This window comes from Salvelinus alpinus, chromosome 5 (genome assembly GCF_045679555.1).
Source record: "Salvelinus alpinus chromosome 5, SLU_Salpinus.1, whole genome shotgun sequence".
NCBI classification, from domain to species: domain Eukaryota; kingdom Metazoa; phylum Chordata; class Actinopteri; order Salmoniformes; family Salmonidae; genus Salvelinus; species Salvelinus alpinus.
In genome coordinates, this window is record NC_092090.1 from 69,544,224 (window position 1) to 69,558,859 (window position 14,636).

The following is a 14,636-nucleotide window of genomic DNA, read 5'->3' on the forward strand; positions in this document are numbered from 1 at the left end:
AACAAAGACTGCCACCAAACAAGCAGTACACACTCACAATCTCTCGCATACACACATACTCCTCCAAGTGTAGAGAAGAATAACCAGATATAGCCAGTGGTGTACTACTTATGTCGTTTTTTGGGGGGTATCTGTACTTTACTATTTATATTTTTTACTGTGCTACATTCCAAAACAAATAGATACTTTTTACTCCCATACATTTTCCCTGACACCCAAAAGTAGTTGTTACATTTTGAATGCTCAGGCAGGACAGCGATATGGTTCAATTCAAGCACCTATAAATATAACACGCTGTCATCCCTACTGTCTCTGATCTGGCGGACTCAATAAATACAAATACGGCATTTGTAGTAATGTCTGAGGGTTGAAGTGTGCTTCTGATTGTCGTTCATTTTTAAAACGAGAACATTGTGCCATCTGGTTTGCTTAATATAAGGAATTTGATGTATAGCATTTACTTTTACTTTTACTCAAGCATGGCGATGTCGTACTTTTTCCACCACTGTGCTTAAGTACATTTAAAACCAGATACTTTTAGCCATTTACTCAAATAGTAGTTTACTGGGTGAATTTTACTTGAGTCACTTTCTATTAAGGTGTCCTTAATTGTGACATTTGAGTTATTTTTCCATCACTGGAAATATCTGTGGTTCAATGTCTAGGCACTGAGAGAAGTGCTAGTCCGATTTATTAACTGTCAAACTGGGTGTCAGGAGGATTGTGTATCTTCTTGGTGTAGTTAAACATTAGCTTGGCTGTTGATTGAGTAATATCTCAGGTCAGAATTAGACACGAGCACTTTACCTGATTACTTTTATCTCGCTGAGTAGATCAGGTCCTTGGGTATGACACTGTGACTTCAACACACACACTCATATACTATACATTTTTATTTATTTTTATTTAACCTTTTTTTAACTAGACATACACACACAAGCTATTAATCTACATAACAAAATATCCTTGTTCTCCCCATAAATTTGCACCCATAGATTCAGACTGTAATAAAAACAGGGACGAGAGAGAGAGAGAGATTCTACAGATAAGCAGTAATCAACTGGCTAAGATGAGTGGAGTGTACAACTAGAACAAACAGGTTAAATAAGAGTTTGGCTGACAGAGAGAGTAGCCTGTTCCTTTGGCTGTTAGCGTTCCTGGCCAGCTTGTCTGATTAGTCTGGGTGAAAGGATAGGAAGGGAGGGAGGAGGCCAGGTGGGTTACTCAATTCTCAAATCTTGATTGATGGCCTCATTTTATATTTACCAATGGCTGAGAGGAGGAGAGTCAGGAGAGACTGTTTATGAAATGGCACCATAGACTGTTAGGGTTGTGAAAGGTATTTGGACAGAGACATTTTATTTGCACAAACCTGCGGTACCAAAGTCATGAGTTCAAATGTAACCTAGTTCAGCCAGAGGTTACAGTGAAAAACCACTATGGGCAATTTCACGGAAACGGAATTGCGCAGAGATTATTCACTTAAAATGTGTGCCAAACAAAAAACATTCATCAAAGTTTAACAAACCATACAACTCTATGCACAAGGACCACTTTTAACAAATTACACAGACAATTTTACAAAAACACATTTACTGGAAGAACTGTGCAGATGCCAACTTTGGTAACAGATTTGAGGTCAAATGTGACTACATTTTCCAAAAACTCTGTTAAATATCTGCTCCAAATTAAGATTCCAAGATGTCTACAGAAAGAATGGGGTGTCAGCTAGGACATGACACCTTGAGGTTAAAAAATCTGTTTTGGTTATTGAACTACAGTAAGTGAAGTGGATTACAATATCCTCCTTTGCATATTTGGGTATTATTCTACACACGGGCTTTTATTTTAATGAGCTCTGCCACTAAACAAGAACACATTTGAACCAATCATAGATGTCTATTCACAAGTTTGGACATCAAAGTAGAGCACAGTAGGACTCAGTAAAGTAGAGTACAGTCAAGTAGAGTACGTTACAGTACAGTAAAGTATAGTACAGTTCAGTACATTATAGTGTACTCAACTCTAGTGTGCTCTACTGTGTACTGTACTGAACTGTACTCCACTCTATTCTACTCTACTGTACAATACATGACTGTACTGTACTGAACTGAACCATACTCTATGTTTATTTACTGTACTGTACTCTACTGTGCTCTACTGGATTATAATGTACTGTACTGAACTATACTCTACTTTTCTTTACTGTACTGTACTGTGCTCTACTGGACCGGACCAAATCTGAACAAATCATGGACGTCTATGTTTGGGCCAGACGTCTGTGGATGTTGAAATCAAGGCTGGTCCAGACCAGACCAAAAAACTGCGACCAAAAGTATGCCAGTGGAAGGGAGGACAGTAGCAGGTGATCCAACTGTGGTTTGTAACTACTATGATATCCTATTGAAGCCAAATTCTGTTACCGATTTAGTTTTTTTGAGTTTAGAGTTTTAATCACTTAATAATTCATAAACAAAATGTATATTAGTAAAAATACCATAACTAATTGATCGGTCTCCCTGTGTTGATATTACATGCAACATGCAACAATTTCAAAGGTTTTACTGAGTTACAGTTCATATAAGGAAATCAGTCAATTGAAATAAATTCATTAGGCCCTAATCTATGGATTTCACATGACTGGGACTACAAATATACATCTGTTGGTCACAGATACCTAAAAAAAGGTAGGAGCGTGGCTCAGAAAACCAGTCAGTATCTGATGTGACCACCATTTGCCGCATGCAGCACGACACACCGCTTTCACATAGAGTTGATCAGGCTGTTGATTGTGGCCTGTGGAATGTTGTTCCACTCCTCTTCAATGGCTGTGCGAAGTTGCTGAATATTGGAGAGAGTTGGAACGTGCTGTCATACACGTCAATCCAGAGTGCATCCCAAACATGCTCAATAGGTGACTTGTCTGGTGAATATGCAGGCCATGGAAGAACTGGGAGATTTTCAGCTTCCAGGAATTGTGTACAGATCCTTGCGACATGGTGAAACATGAGGCGATGGATGAATGGCAGGACAGTGGGCCTCAGGATGTCGTCACGGTATCTTTGTGCATTCAAATTGCTTTGATAAAATGCAATTGTGTTCCTTGTCCGTAGCTTATGCCTACTCATACCATAATCACACCGCCACAATGAGGCACTCTGTTCACAACGTTGACATCAGCAAACCTCTCCCACACAACGCCATACACGCTGTCTGCCATCTGCCCGGTACAGTTGTAAACAGGATTCATCCGTGAAGAGCACACTTCTCCAGCATGCCAGTGGCCATTGAAGGTGAAAATGTGTCCACTGAAGTCGGTTAAGACACCGAACTGCAGTCAGGTCAAGACCCTGGTGAGGACAACGAGCACGCAGATGAGCTTCACTTAGACGGTTTCTGTGGCTACTTTGTAATTTCATAGTTTTAATGTCTTCACTATTATTCTACAATGTAGAAAATAGTACAAATAAAGAAGAACCCTTGAATGAGTTGGGGTCCAAACTTTTGACTGGTACTGTACATGTTACCTCAATTACCTCAACTAACCTGTACCCCACACATTGACTCGGTACCGGTACCACCTGTATATAGCATTGTTTTTCTTTTATTGTTCCTTTTTTTTTTTTACTTTAGTTAATTTAGTAAATATAGCTGCTAGCTAGCTGTCTATCAAGCTAGCAAGATTTTCTTGAGGGCTTGAACGCAGCCCGGAACGCAGTTAGCCATTGTGGTTGGGACCGCGGATTGTCTCAGGTCTGTGGCTGTCTAGATCCCTGCCGTTTGTTGTTTTCAATCTTCCTTGTGACCTGCCCTGTCTGGAACTGCGTGGAGTAACAGCATAACCTACGTTGCTAAGCTACCATGACAAAGACCAAAGCCAGCGGGAGTACCATTGAAGGCAGTGGTGTCTCTCTATCACACGCAAAGGATTTTTTAAATGAACAAAAATAGTTATACAAGCAGTTGTTACAACAACAAGCAAATAGCTTCAAGTGTTGTGTCCAAATACTGGTGGATTCAACTAATAAAAGAATGGACAACCTGACCAGAGAGGTCCAGGACCTGAATAACTATTTGCAGTTCTCCCAGGGTCAGCTCAATGAGTTGAAACAGGAGAATGGCGAGATGACAGACATCTGTAAGTCATTGAGAGAGGACATCAATTCTGTGTGTGAATCCATGATAACAATGACGGATTGTCGAGGGACAATCAAGGCGGAACAACATGGTTGTGGATGGAATTGCAGAATCTCCACGAGACTGAGGACAAAGTGAGGGAAATGATCTCTGAGAAATTGAAGATGGACCACAGGAAGATTGAGGTGGAGTTCGCCCACAGGACTGGTAAACCTACCACCAGCCCAGGTGACAGGCCGAGGCCGATAGTGGTCAAGTTCCTGAGGTTCAAGGACAAGGCAGCTGTTCTGGAAAGAGCCAAGAACTTGAGAGGAATGTACACAGTGTATTCGGAAAGTATTCAGACCCCTTGACTTTTCCACATTTTGTTACGTTACAGCCTTATTCTAAAATGGATTAAATAAAACCTTTTCCTCATCACCCAATCTACCTACCTCATCCCCATATTGTTTTATTTACTTTGCTGCTCTTTTGCACACCAGTATCACTACTTACACACCATCATATGCTCATCATCATCTGCTCATCTCTCACTCCAGTGTTAATCTGCTAAATTGTAATTACTTTGCTACTATGGACTATTTATTGCCATACCTCCTCATGCCATTTGCACACACTGTATATAGACTTTCTTTTTTTTCTATTGTGTTATTGACTGTATGCTTGTTTATTCCATGTGTAACTCTGTGTTGTTGTTTCTGTCACACTGCTTTGCTTTATCTTGTTGTCAACTAACCTACCTGGTTAAATAAAGGTGAAATAAAATAAAATTCAATCTACACACAATACCCCATAATGACAAAGAGAAAACAGGTTTGTAGAAATGTTTACACATTTATTAAAATGTAAAAACAGAAATACCTTATTTACATAAGTATTCAGACCCTTTGCTATTGAGCTCAGGTGCATCCTGTTTCCATTGATCACCCTTGAGATGTTTCTACAACTTGATTGGAGTCCACCTGTGGTAAATTCTATCGATTGGAACTCATTTGGAAAGACAACTATCTCTGCAGCACTCCACCAATCAGGCCTTTATGGTAGAGTGACCAGACGCAAGCCACTCCTCAGTAAAAAGCACCTGACAGCCCGCTTGGAGTTTGCCAAAAGGCACCTAAAGGACTCAGACCATGAATAACAAGATTGTCTGGTCTGATGAAACCAAGATTGAACTCTTCGGCCTGAATGCCAAGCGTCATGTTTGGAGGAAACCTGGCACCATCCCTACAGTGAAAGCATGGTGATGGCAGCATCATGCTGTGAGGATGTTTTTTGGTGGCAGGGACTGGAAGACTAGTCAGGATCGAAAGATGAACGGAGCAAAGTACAGAGAGATCTTTGATGAAAACCTGCTCCAGAGCCCTCAGGACCTCAGACTGGGGCAAAGGTTCGCTTTCCAACAGGACAACGACCCTAAGCACACAGCCAAGACAACGCAGGAGTGGCTTCGGGACAAGTCTCTGAATGTCCTTGAGTGGCCCAGTCAGAGTCCGGACTTGAACCTGATCGACAATCTTTGGAGAAACCTGAAAATAGCTGTGCAGCGACGCTCCCCATCCAACCTGACAGAGTTTGAGAGGTTCTGCAGAGAAGAATGGGAGAAACTCCCCAAATACAGGTGTGCCAAGCTTGTAGCGTCATACCCAAGAAGACTCGAAGCTGTAATCGCTGCCAAAGGTGCTTCAACAAAGTACAGAGTAAAGGGACTGAATACTTATGTAAATGTTATATTTCCGTTGTTGTTTTTTATACAAAAAGCTGTTTTTGCTTTGTCATTTTGGAGTATTGTGTATAGATTGAAGAGGGGGAAAAAACTATGTTATCAATTTTAGAATAAGGCTGTAATGTAACAAAATGTGGGAAAAGTCAAGGGGTCTGAATACTTTCCGAATGCACTGTATCTTCCTCAATGAGGACTATCCTGAAGCTGTGCGCCAGAAGAGGAAAGAACTTATCCCAGACAAGAAAGCTGCGTTGGGACATACATCCGCTATGACAGGCTCATTGACCACCCTCCCTCCCAGAAGCCTGGAAGGGATGATAGAGCCAAGCCTATGGGTTCGTAACTTCAACCCAGCATGAACACACACACACACACACACACACACACACACACACACACACACACACACACACACACACACACCAATTGATTAATACACTGCTGGATGTATATTTTCTTCTCTTTCTTTTTTAGCTCTTTTCCATATTATGTCTGTCTCTGATAAGCTACCCAGGAAAGGGCTGACAATAGCCCATATTAATATATGTAGCCTTAGAAATAAGGTTCATGAAATCAATAACTTGCTAATCAGATAACTTTCATATATTAGCCATTTCTGAGACTCACTTGATTATGCAGCAGTAGCAATACAAGGATAAAACATCTATAGAAGAGACACAAATGCTTATGGGGGAGGTGTTGCTGTATATATTCAGAGCCATATCCCTGTAATGCTTAGAGAAGATCGTATGTGTTGTGGTTGCAGGTTCACTTGACACATCTAAAGCCTTTTTTTTGGGAGGTGTTGCTATAGGCCACCAAGTGCTAACAGTCAGTATCTAAATAATATGTGTGAAATGCTTGATAGTGTATGTGATGTAAACAAAGGTCTACTTTCTTGAGGACCTGAATATTGGCTGGTTTTCATCAAGCTGTCCGCTCATAAGGAAGCTCCAAAAAACTTTGGAGTACTTTAAATGAAATTATGAGCAGAAAGACAAATTCAACTCCATCTTTCATCGAATCAGATGGCTTATTCATCACAAAACCATTTGATGTTGCCAATTATTTTAATGATTACTTCATTGGCAAAGTTGACAGACTTAGGCAGGAAATGCCAACAACGAACAGTGAGCAATCGTATTCATGCATAGAAAAGCAAATAATGGAAAAAAAGCAATGCAAGTGTGAATTTTGTAAAGTTAGTGTGGGAGAGGTGGAAAAATGATTGTTAACTATCAATATTGACAAACCTCATGGTATTGACAATTTAGATGGAAAGCTACTGAGTATGTTAGCTGACCCTATAGCCTCTCCTATTTGTCGTATGTTTAATCTGACCCTAGAGGAAAGTATTTGTACTCAGGCCTGGATGGAAGCCAAAGTAATTCCGCTATCCAAGAGTGGTAAAGCAGCCTTTACACACACATGGTAACATATGCACTATACACACACGTACACATGGATTTTGTGTTGTAGATATGTGGTAGTGGAGTAGGGGCCTGAGGGCACACACTTAGTGCGTTGTGAAATCTGTTATGAATGTATTGTAATGTTTTTAAAATTGTATAACTGAATGAATTTTGCCGGACCCCAGGAAGAGTAGATGCTGCTTTGGCAGCAGCTAATGGGAATCCATAATAAATACAAATACAAATACTGGTTCTAACAGCAGACCTATAAGCTTGCTGCCAGCTCTTAGCAAACTTTGGGGGAAAAAATAGTTTTTGACCAAATACAATGCTATTTCTCTGTAAACAAATGAACAACAGACTTTCAGCATGGTTATGGAGAAGGGCAACCAAAATGTACTGCACTGACACAAATGACTGATGATTGGTTGAAAGAAAGTGATAATAAGAAGATTGTGGGAGCTGTACTGTTAGATTTCAGTGCATCCTTTGATATTATTGACCATAACGTGTTGTTGAATAAATGTATTTGTTATGGCTTTTCAACCTCTGCCATATCATTGTTTCAGAGCTGTCTATCTAATAGGACTCAAAGGGTTTTCTTTAATGGAAGCTTCTCTAATGTCAAACATGTAAAGTGTGATGTACCGCAGGGCAGATCTGAACAAGTTGAAGGGACTAAATTACTTGGCATTACCTTAGATTGTAAACTGTCATGGTCAAAACATATAGATTCAATGGTTGACTCCAAAAAGGAAGTTCTGCAGATTTTAGTTTTGTCTTATCTTGATTATTGTCGAGTCGCGTGGTCAAGTGTTGCAAGGAAAGACCTAGTTAAACTGCAGCAGGCCCAGAACAGATCAGCACGTCTTGCTCGTCATTGTAATCAGAGGGCTGATATACACTACCGGTCTAAAGTTTTAGAACACCTACTCATTCAAGGGTTTTTCTTTATTTTTACTATTTTCTACATAACGAAGACATGAAAACTATGAAATAACACATATGGAATCATGTAGTAAAAAAAAAGTGTTAAACAAATCAAAATAAATGTTATATTTGAGATTCTTCAAATAGCCACCCTTTGCCTTGATGACAGCTTTGCACACTCTTGGTATTCTCTCAACCAGCTTCATCTGGAATGCTTTTCCAACAGTCTTGAATGAGTTCCCACATATGCTAAGCATTTGTTGGCTGCTTTTCCTTCACTCTGCGGTCCGACTCATCCCAAACCATCTCAGTTTGGTTGAGGTCGGGGGATTGTGGAGGCCAGGTCATCTGATGCAGCACTCCATCACTCTCCTTCTTGGTTAAATAGCCCTTACACAGCCTGGTGGTGTGTTGGGTCATTGTCCTGTTGAAAAACAAATGATAGTGGGACAAAGCCCAAACCAGATGGGATGGTGTATCGCTGAGAAATGCTGTGGTAGCCATGCTGGTTAAGTGTGCCTTGAATTCTAAATAGACAGTGTCACCAGCAAAGCACCCCCACACCATAACATCTCCTCCTCCATGCGTTACAGTAGGAAATACACATGCGGAGATCATCCGTTCACCCACACCGCATCTCACAAAGACATGGCGGTTGGAATCAAAAATCTCCAATTTGGACTGCAGATCAAAGGACAAATTTTCACCGGTCTAATGTCCATTGCTCTTGTTTCTTGGCCCAAGCAAGTCTCTTCTTATTGGTGTCCTTTAGTAGTGGATTCTTTGTAGCAATTTGACCATGAAGGCCTGATTCACACAGTCTCCTCTCAATAGTTGATGTTGAGATGTGTCTGTTACTTGAACTCCGTGAAGCATTTATTTGGGCTGCAATTTCTAAGGCTCGTTACTCTGAATAACTTATCCTCTGCAGCAGAGGTAACTCTGGGTCTTCCATTCCTGTGGCGGTCCTCATGAGAGCCAGTTTCATCATAGCGCTTGATGTTTTTTTCGACTGCACTTGAAGAAACTTTCAAAGTTCTTGAAATGTTCCGCATTGACTGACCTTCATGTCTTAAAGTAATGATCTACTGTCGTTTCTCTTTGCTTACTTGAGCTGTTCTTGGCATAAAATGGACTTGGTCTTTTACCAAATAGAGCTATCTTCTGTATACTACCCCTAAAAGAAATTCCACAAATTAACTTTTAAGAAGGCAGACCTATTAATTGAAATGCATTCCAGGTGACTACCACATGAAGCTGGTTGAGAGAATGCCAAGAGGGTGCAAAGCTGTCATCAAGGCAAAGGGTGGCTATTTGAAGAATCTCAAATCTCAAATATATTTAGATTTGTTTAACACTTTTTTGTTTACTACATGATTCCATGTGTGTTATTTCATAGTTTTGATGTCTTCACTATTATTCTACAATGTAGAAAATAGTACAAATAAAGAAAAACCGTTGAATGAGTAAGTGTTCTAAAACTTTTGACTGGTAGTGTAAATACTATGCATGCCAGTCTCTTTTGGCTAAGAGTTGAGGAGAAACTGACTGCATAATTTCTTATTTTTATACGTTTTTTTTCTTTTTTCATTGTGTTAAATTGTTTGCCTAGTCAACTTACACACAGCTCTGACACACACATTTACCCCACCAGAAATGCCATCAGGGGTCTTTTCACAGTCCCCAAATCCAGAACAAATTCAAAAAAGCATACAGGAACTCCGTTCCATCTCTTATTGCTCAAATAAACAGCAAACCTGCTTTAAAAAAACAGATAAAGCCTATTTAACCTAGATAGTTTGTGTGTATGTATTGATATGTATGCTACGTGTGCCTTTAAAAAAATATTATGTCGTTCTGTCCTTGAGCTGTTCTTGTCTATTCATTTTCTGTATTATGTCATGTTTCATGTTTTGTGTGGACCCCAGGAAGAGCAGCTGCTGCTTTTGCAACAGCTAATGGGGATCCTAATAATATACCAAATACCAAATTGCATGCTTCCTCATAACTTGAGACATCTGTGGCATTGTGTTGTGTGTGAGAACTGCACATTTTAAAGTGTCTTTTTATTGTCCCCAGCACAAGGTGCACCTGTGTAATGATCATGCTGTTTAATCAGCTTCTTGATATGCCACAACTGTCAGGTGAATGGATTATCTTGGCAAAGAAGAAATGCCCACTAACGGGGATGTAAACTAATTTGTCCACAACATTTGAGAAAAATAAGCTTTTTGTGCATATGGAACATTTCTGGGATCTTTTATTTCAGCTCATGAAACATGGGACCAACACTTTACATGTTGTGTTTATATTTTTGTTCGGTATACTTCACCAGTATCCATCACAGGAATGGAGGTTTCCGTGATGAAGGCTACTAGGCTACTACCAGTGATGTATGCAGTATATACACTAGATTACTTTTAGGGGGTGATTTGTTGAAGCCCCTGTGCCTCCATCTTAGCACTACTCCTCCAATAAAAAAAAGACATTTTGGAAGCTATATAAATGCATTTATTAATGTCTACATTAGTTATTACATATACCTTAATGCCCACTTTTAAATTATATTATGTGAGTTAAACATAAAAAAAGAACAATTTACAACAACAAAACATGTCATTTTGTAAATACTTAAATACATGTCATTTTGTCCTTGAAACACTTAATTGAAACACTGTAGAATTCCATCCATTACTATGGAGGACTGCTCCTTCTAGGGAGTGCCAATATGGCCGATCGGTGGCTTCAAAGCCTCTCAATAGCCAATAGATAGCATCAGCAGTACAGGTTTATATACACCATTGGCTAATACTACTAATAGGTAGACGTCTGAGCTATTCAAACCTCATTTTAGAGACATTCTGCTGTTCAGTCCACAGTGTTTGGGTTTCTATATTTGATCCTCATTCAATGCTTGTTTTTGTCTTCCTTCAGAGAGCGACGTGGTGGTTTTTGGGTGGTTTACTTCAAATGCATTCCAGTTCAATTGTAGGGTTATTGGTTTGAATTGCACAGTGTGGAGTCATTTTCAGAAGACACACCCCATAATAATGACTGTGTCTGCTGCCTAAAAAGAACAGGGCTGCTAGTGGGAACTAAATGCTGTGGTTTGCTAACCGGACAGATGGAGCTACAACAGATGCTTTTTTGTCATCTCAGTTAAACTGCACAATAACATGAATGATCTGTCTATCATAGCATAATGCAAGAGGAGGTGAACATTTTAGCATTCACCAGTCCTTATAACTAACTGAGTTGTTACTGTCTGGCACTAAAGGGGAGAACTGAGGAGTGATTGTTCTGTGGTGTTCTCTCATAACCAGGCAGTTCTGCTCTACACTATTAGAAGGCTAGAGCATGTTACCACTGTCAGTTACAGATTAGATCATTTCATAATCATCCATTTGAAATCATATTGATTAGATTCTAAATCATATTAAGTAGAACATTTAAAATAAATAAATGATAAAGCCAGTAGGCTACTAGTTTAAACAGTCTCACTATTTTGTTATGCGCTCTACAGGCAGCCCAAGCCAATCCCATCTTTAGTGAAATGCACACACTGTATGTGAAACTGATATTAATAACCAGGACTAGCATTTTTTATATTTTATTGTGAATGAACTGTTGAACACAATACAACATGACAGTTCTACTCAATGACATGGAAGCGCTCGCTTCTTGCACGGCTACTAACCAATGAAAAACCATCCGCACATTATTTACAACCCCTGGCTGTCAAGTGAAAGTGACATGATCGGGAAAAACAATGTTACTTCATTCTACAGGCTGATGCTCCATCCACGCCGATTCTCTATCAAGTAAAAGCATTAAACCGTGTATCACAAAAATGTAAAACCATATATATTGGCATATGTGGTGTCTGAACAAAGGATTACAAAACTTACCTGCTAGAATCGCCTTCCCTGGGTGAGTTAATTTGGCTTTTCCTCCAGGTGCCGCCGCCGCCAGGCACCGTGGTCGGTGAAAGGGACTGATTAGTTGCCTGTTTCCTTCCATTGTAAAGAAATAATTTAACAAATATCTATCTAGCTATAAAACTAAGTCTACCAAACTGTTATTTTGTCCTAAAAAACGAGTTTATGGTTAATATAACGTTCAGTGCATGCACACCAAGACTAAGGACTGATCAATTTCGCTGTGATGCTGTCTGACCAGTGATGCTGAGTGTAGCCTTCAGACCCCGGCTGTATGTGGACAGTAGACTACTACACAGCTGGCAGTCGTGCTGGGAGAGAAAGCGTATATATCCTGTAGCTGAGGGAGGAGAGACGGGGGAGTTCGGTTCCACACCAGAAGGGCGGGTCTCACATCTTTGCACGCGCAAACCTCGCTATGAGGTGGAGCGCTACATTAGCATAACATACTGTACATTCCCCAGTTCAGCAAACAAACAGATATGTCAATTAAAGTATCAACCCCATTAGACAGCATAATATTATTAACCTCTTAAACTCTGCTGCCAAGCTGTTGAGAGAGAGAGAGAGAAGTGGTCAAGGCTGTACAAAGGTGATTCAGACCCAAAACACCATCAATCAAGTGCTGTGCCCCAGTGACATCCATCTATCCCTATATGCTACATCCACGAGAAGGATGCAACCAAAACAATAATGAGACAGATTTATTTGCTTTGCTATGAATAGAAAAATCATATAAAAATAAAGTTAACCACAACTGAAACATTGTATTTTGTTCCTAACCTCATTTACAAATTAGACCTATGCTTACATGAACAAATCATTGACCATAATCACATTTTCTCCCCATTTTTCTATTCTGATAATGGAGATGAACAGATGCTACTTTGAATTGAAGTGATGTAGCCTGTACACAAGGCCACATGTGTACAAAACCCCTACTAAGACAGGTGGACATACATAATGTTTGATCCGTTTCTCCATCGGATGTTGTTCCCAAGATGAGGTCAAGGTGCAGCAGTACATTTCTACCTCCACTGATCCAGGGACAGTTTTGCTCCAACTGGTGTCCCTCAGGACTGTGGCATCAGAAGTTGGAGCACAACACTCTCTCCATTATAGAAATGTATGACTTATCGCAAATTCAAAGTTAAAAACATTGCCTGACGTTTTGGTCAGAGACCGTCATCAGCCAGACCATCAGGAGAGTCATGACTGTGGCAGAGGACTGGTACTGGAACAGTGCTAGTAGAGAGTGAACGCTTTCCTTTGAGTAGTCTGGCCTGGTCACAGACATACAGTGGGGTCTGAAATTATTGACACCATTAATAAAAATGAGCACTAATGACTGTATAAAACAAATCATTCTAATACTGAGCTATATTGTACGCACCAAAAATTGGGAAATTATATTATTTTATACTAAATTATATTATTTTATACTAATACAATTGTTTGGGAAAGAGATTTTGTTGAACAAGTAATATTTCTATTTCTCAAAAAGGTAGGGATCAAAATTATTGACCCCCCTAAAGATTCTTATAAATAAAGTAGTCAAAAGTAAAGTATTTGGCCCCATATTCATAGCACACAATGACTACATCAATCTTGTGACTCTACAAACCTGTTGGATGCATTTGCAGTTTGTTTTGATTGGGTTTCAGATAATTTTGTGCCCAATAGAAATTAATGGTAAATAATGTATTGTCATTTTTATTGTAAACAAAAATAAAATATGTTTCTAAACACTTGTACATTAATGTGGATGCTACCATGATTAAGGATAATCCAGAATGAATCGTGAATAATGAGTGAGAAAGTTACAGAGGGTAAAATATCATATCCCCAAGACATGCTAACCTCCCGTTGTTGGTAATGGTGAGAGGTTAGCATGTCTTGGGGGTATGATCTTTAACCATCTGTAACTTTCTCACTCATCATTATTCACGATTCATTCAGGATTATCTGTAATCATGGTACAGTAGCATCCACATTAATGTACAAATGTTTAGAAACATTCTATTCTTATTTATAATAAAAGTGACTCCAAAATGACTCAATACATTATTTACTATTCATTTCTATTGGGCACAAAATAATCTGAAACACAGCCAAAACGAACAAATGCATCCAAGTTTGTAGTCAAAAGATTGATGTAGTCATTGTGTGCTAGGAATATAGGACCAAATACTAAACTTTTGACTACTGTATTTATAAGAATCTTTAGGGGGGGGTCAATAATTCTGACCCCTCCCTTTTTGAGAAAAATGTATTACTTGTTAAACTAAATATTTCTCTGAGCTATTGTATTAGTATAAAATAATATCATTCACATTTTGTTGAGCATACAATATAGCTCAGTATTTTAACTATTTATTTTATACAGTCATTATTGCTCATCTTAATCAAGGGTGCAAATCATTTCAGACCCCACTGTGTGTGCTTTCACCAACTCCCCTGACTATGGTTGTCATGTCATAGGAGTAGCTAGACTGA

General features: G+C 39.4%; 1 protein-coding gene across 1 annotated transcript in view; it reads right to left on the reverse strand.

Annotated features, from left to right (window-relative positions):
* The window catches only part of LOC139576636 (tricarboxylate transport protein B, mitochondrial-like), a 27,477-nt gene extending 15,121 nt beyond the window's left edge, over positions 1–12,356 (reverse strand). The window contains exon 1 of the mRNA XM_071402933.1: positions 12,111–12,356. Within this exon, the coding sequence (XP_071259034.1) occupies positions 12,111–12,222 (112 nt within the window). The 5' untranslated portion in view covers positions 12,223–12,356. The remainder of the gene's footprint in view (positions 1–12,110) is intronic.
* Between the last annotated feature and the right edge of the window lie 2,280 nt (positions 12,357–14,636).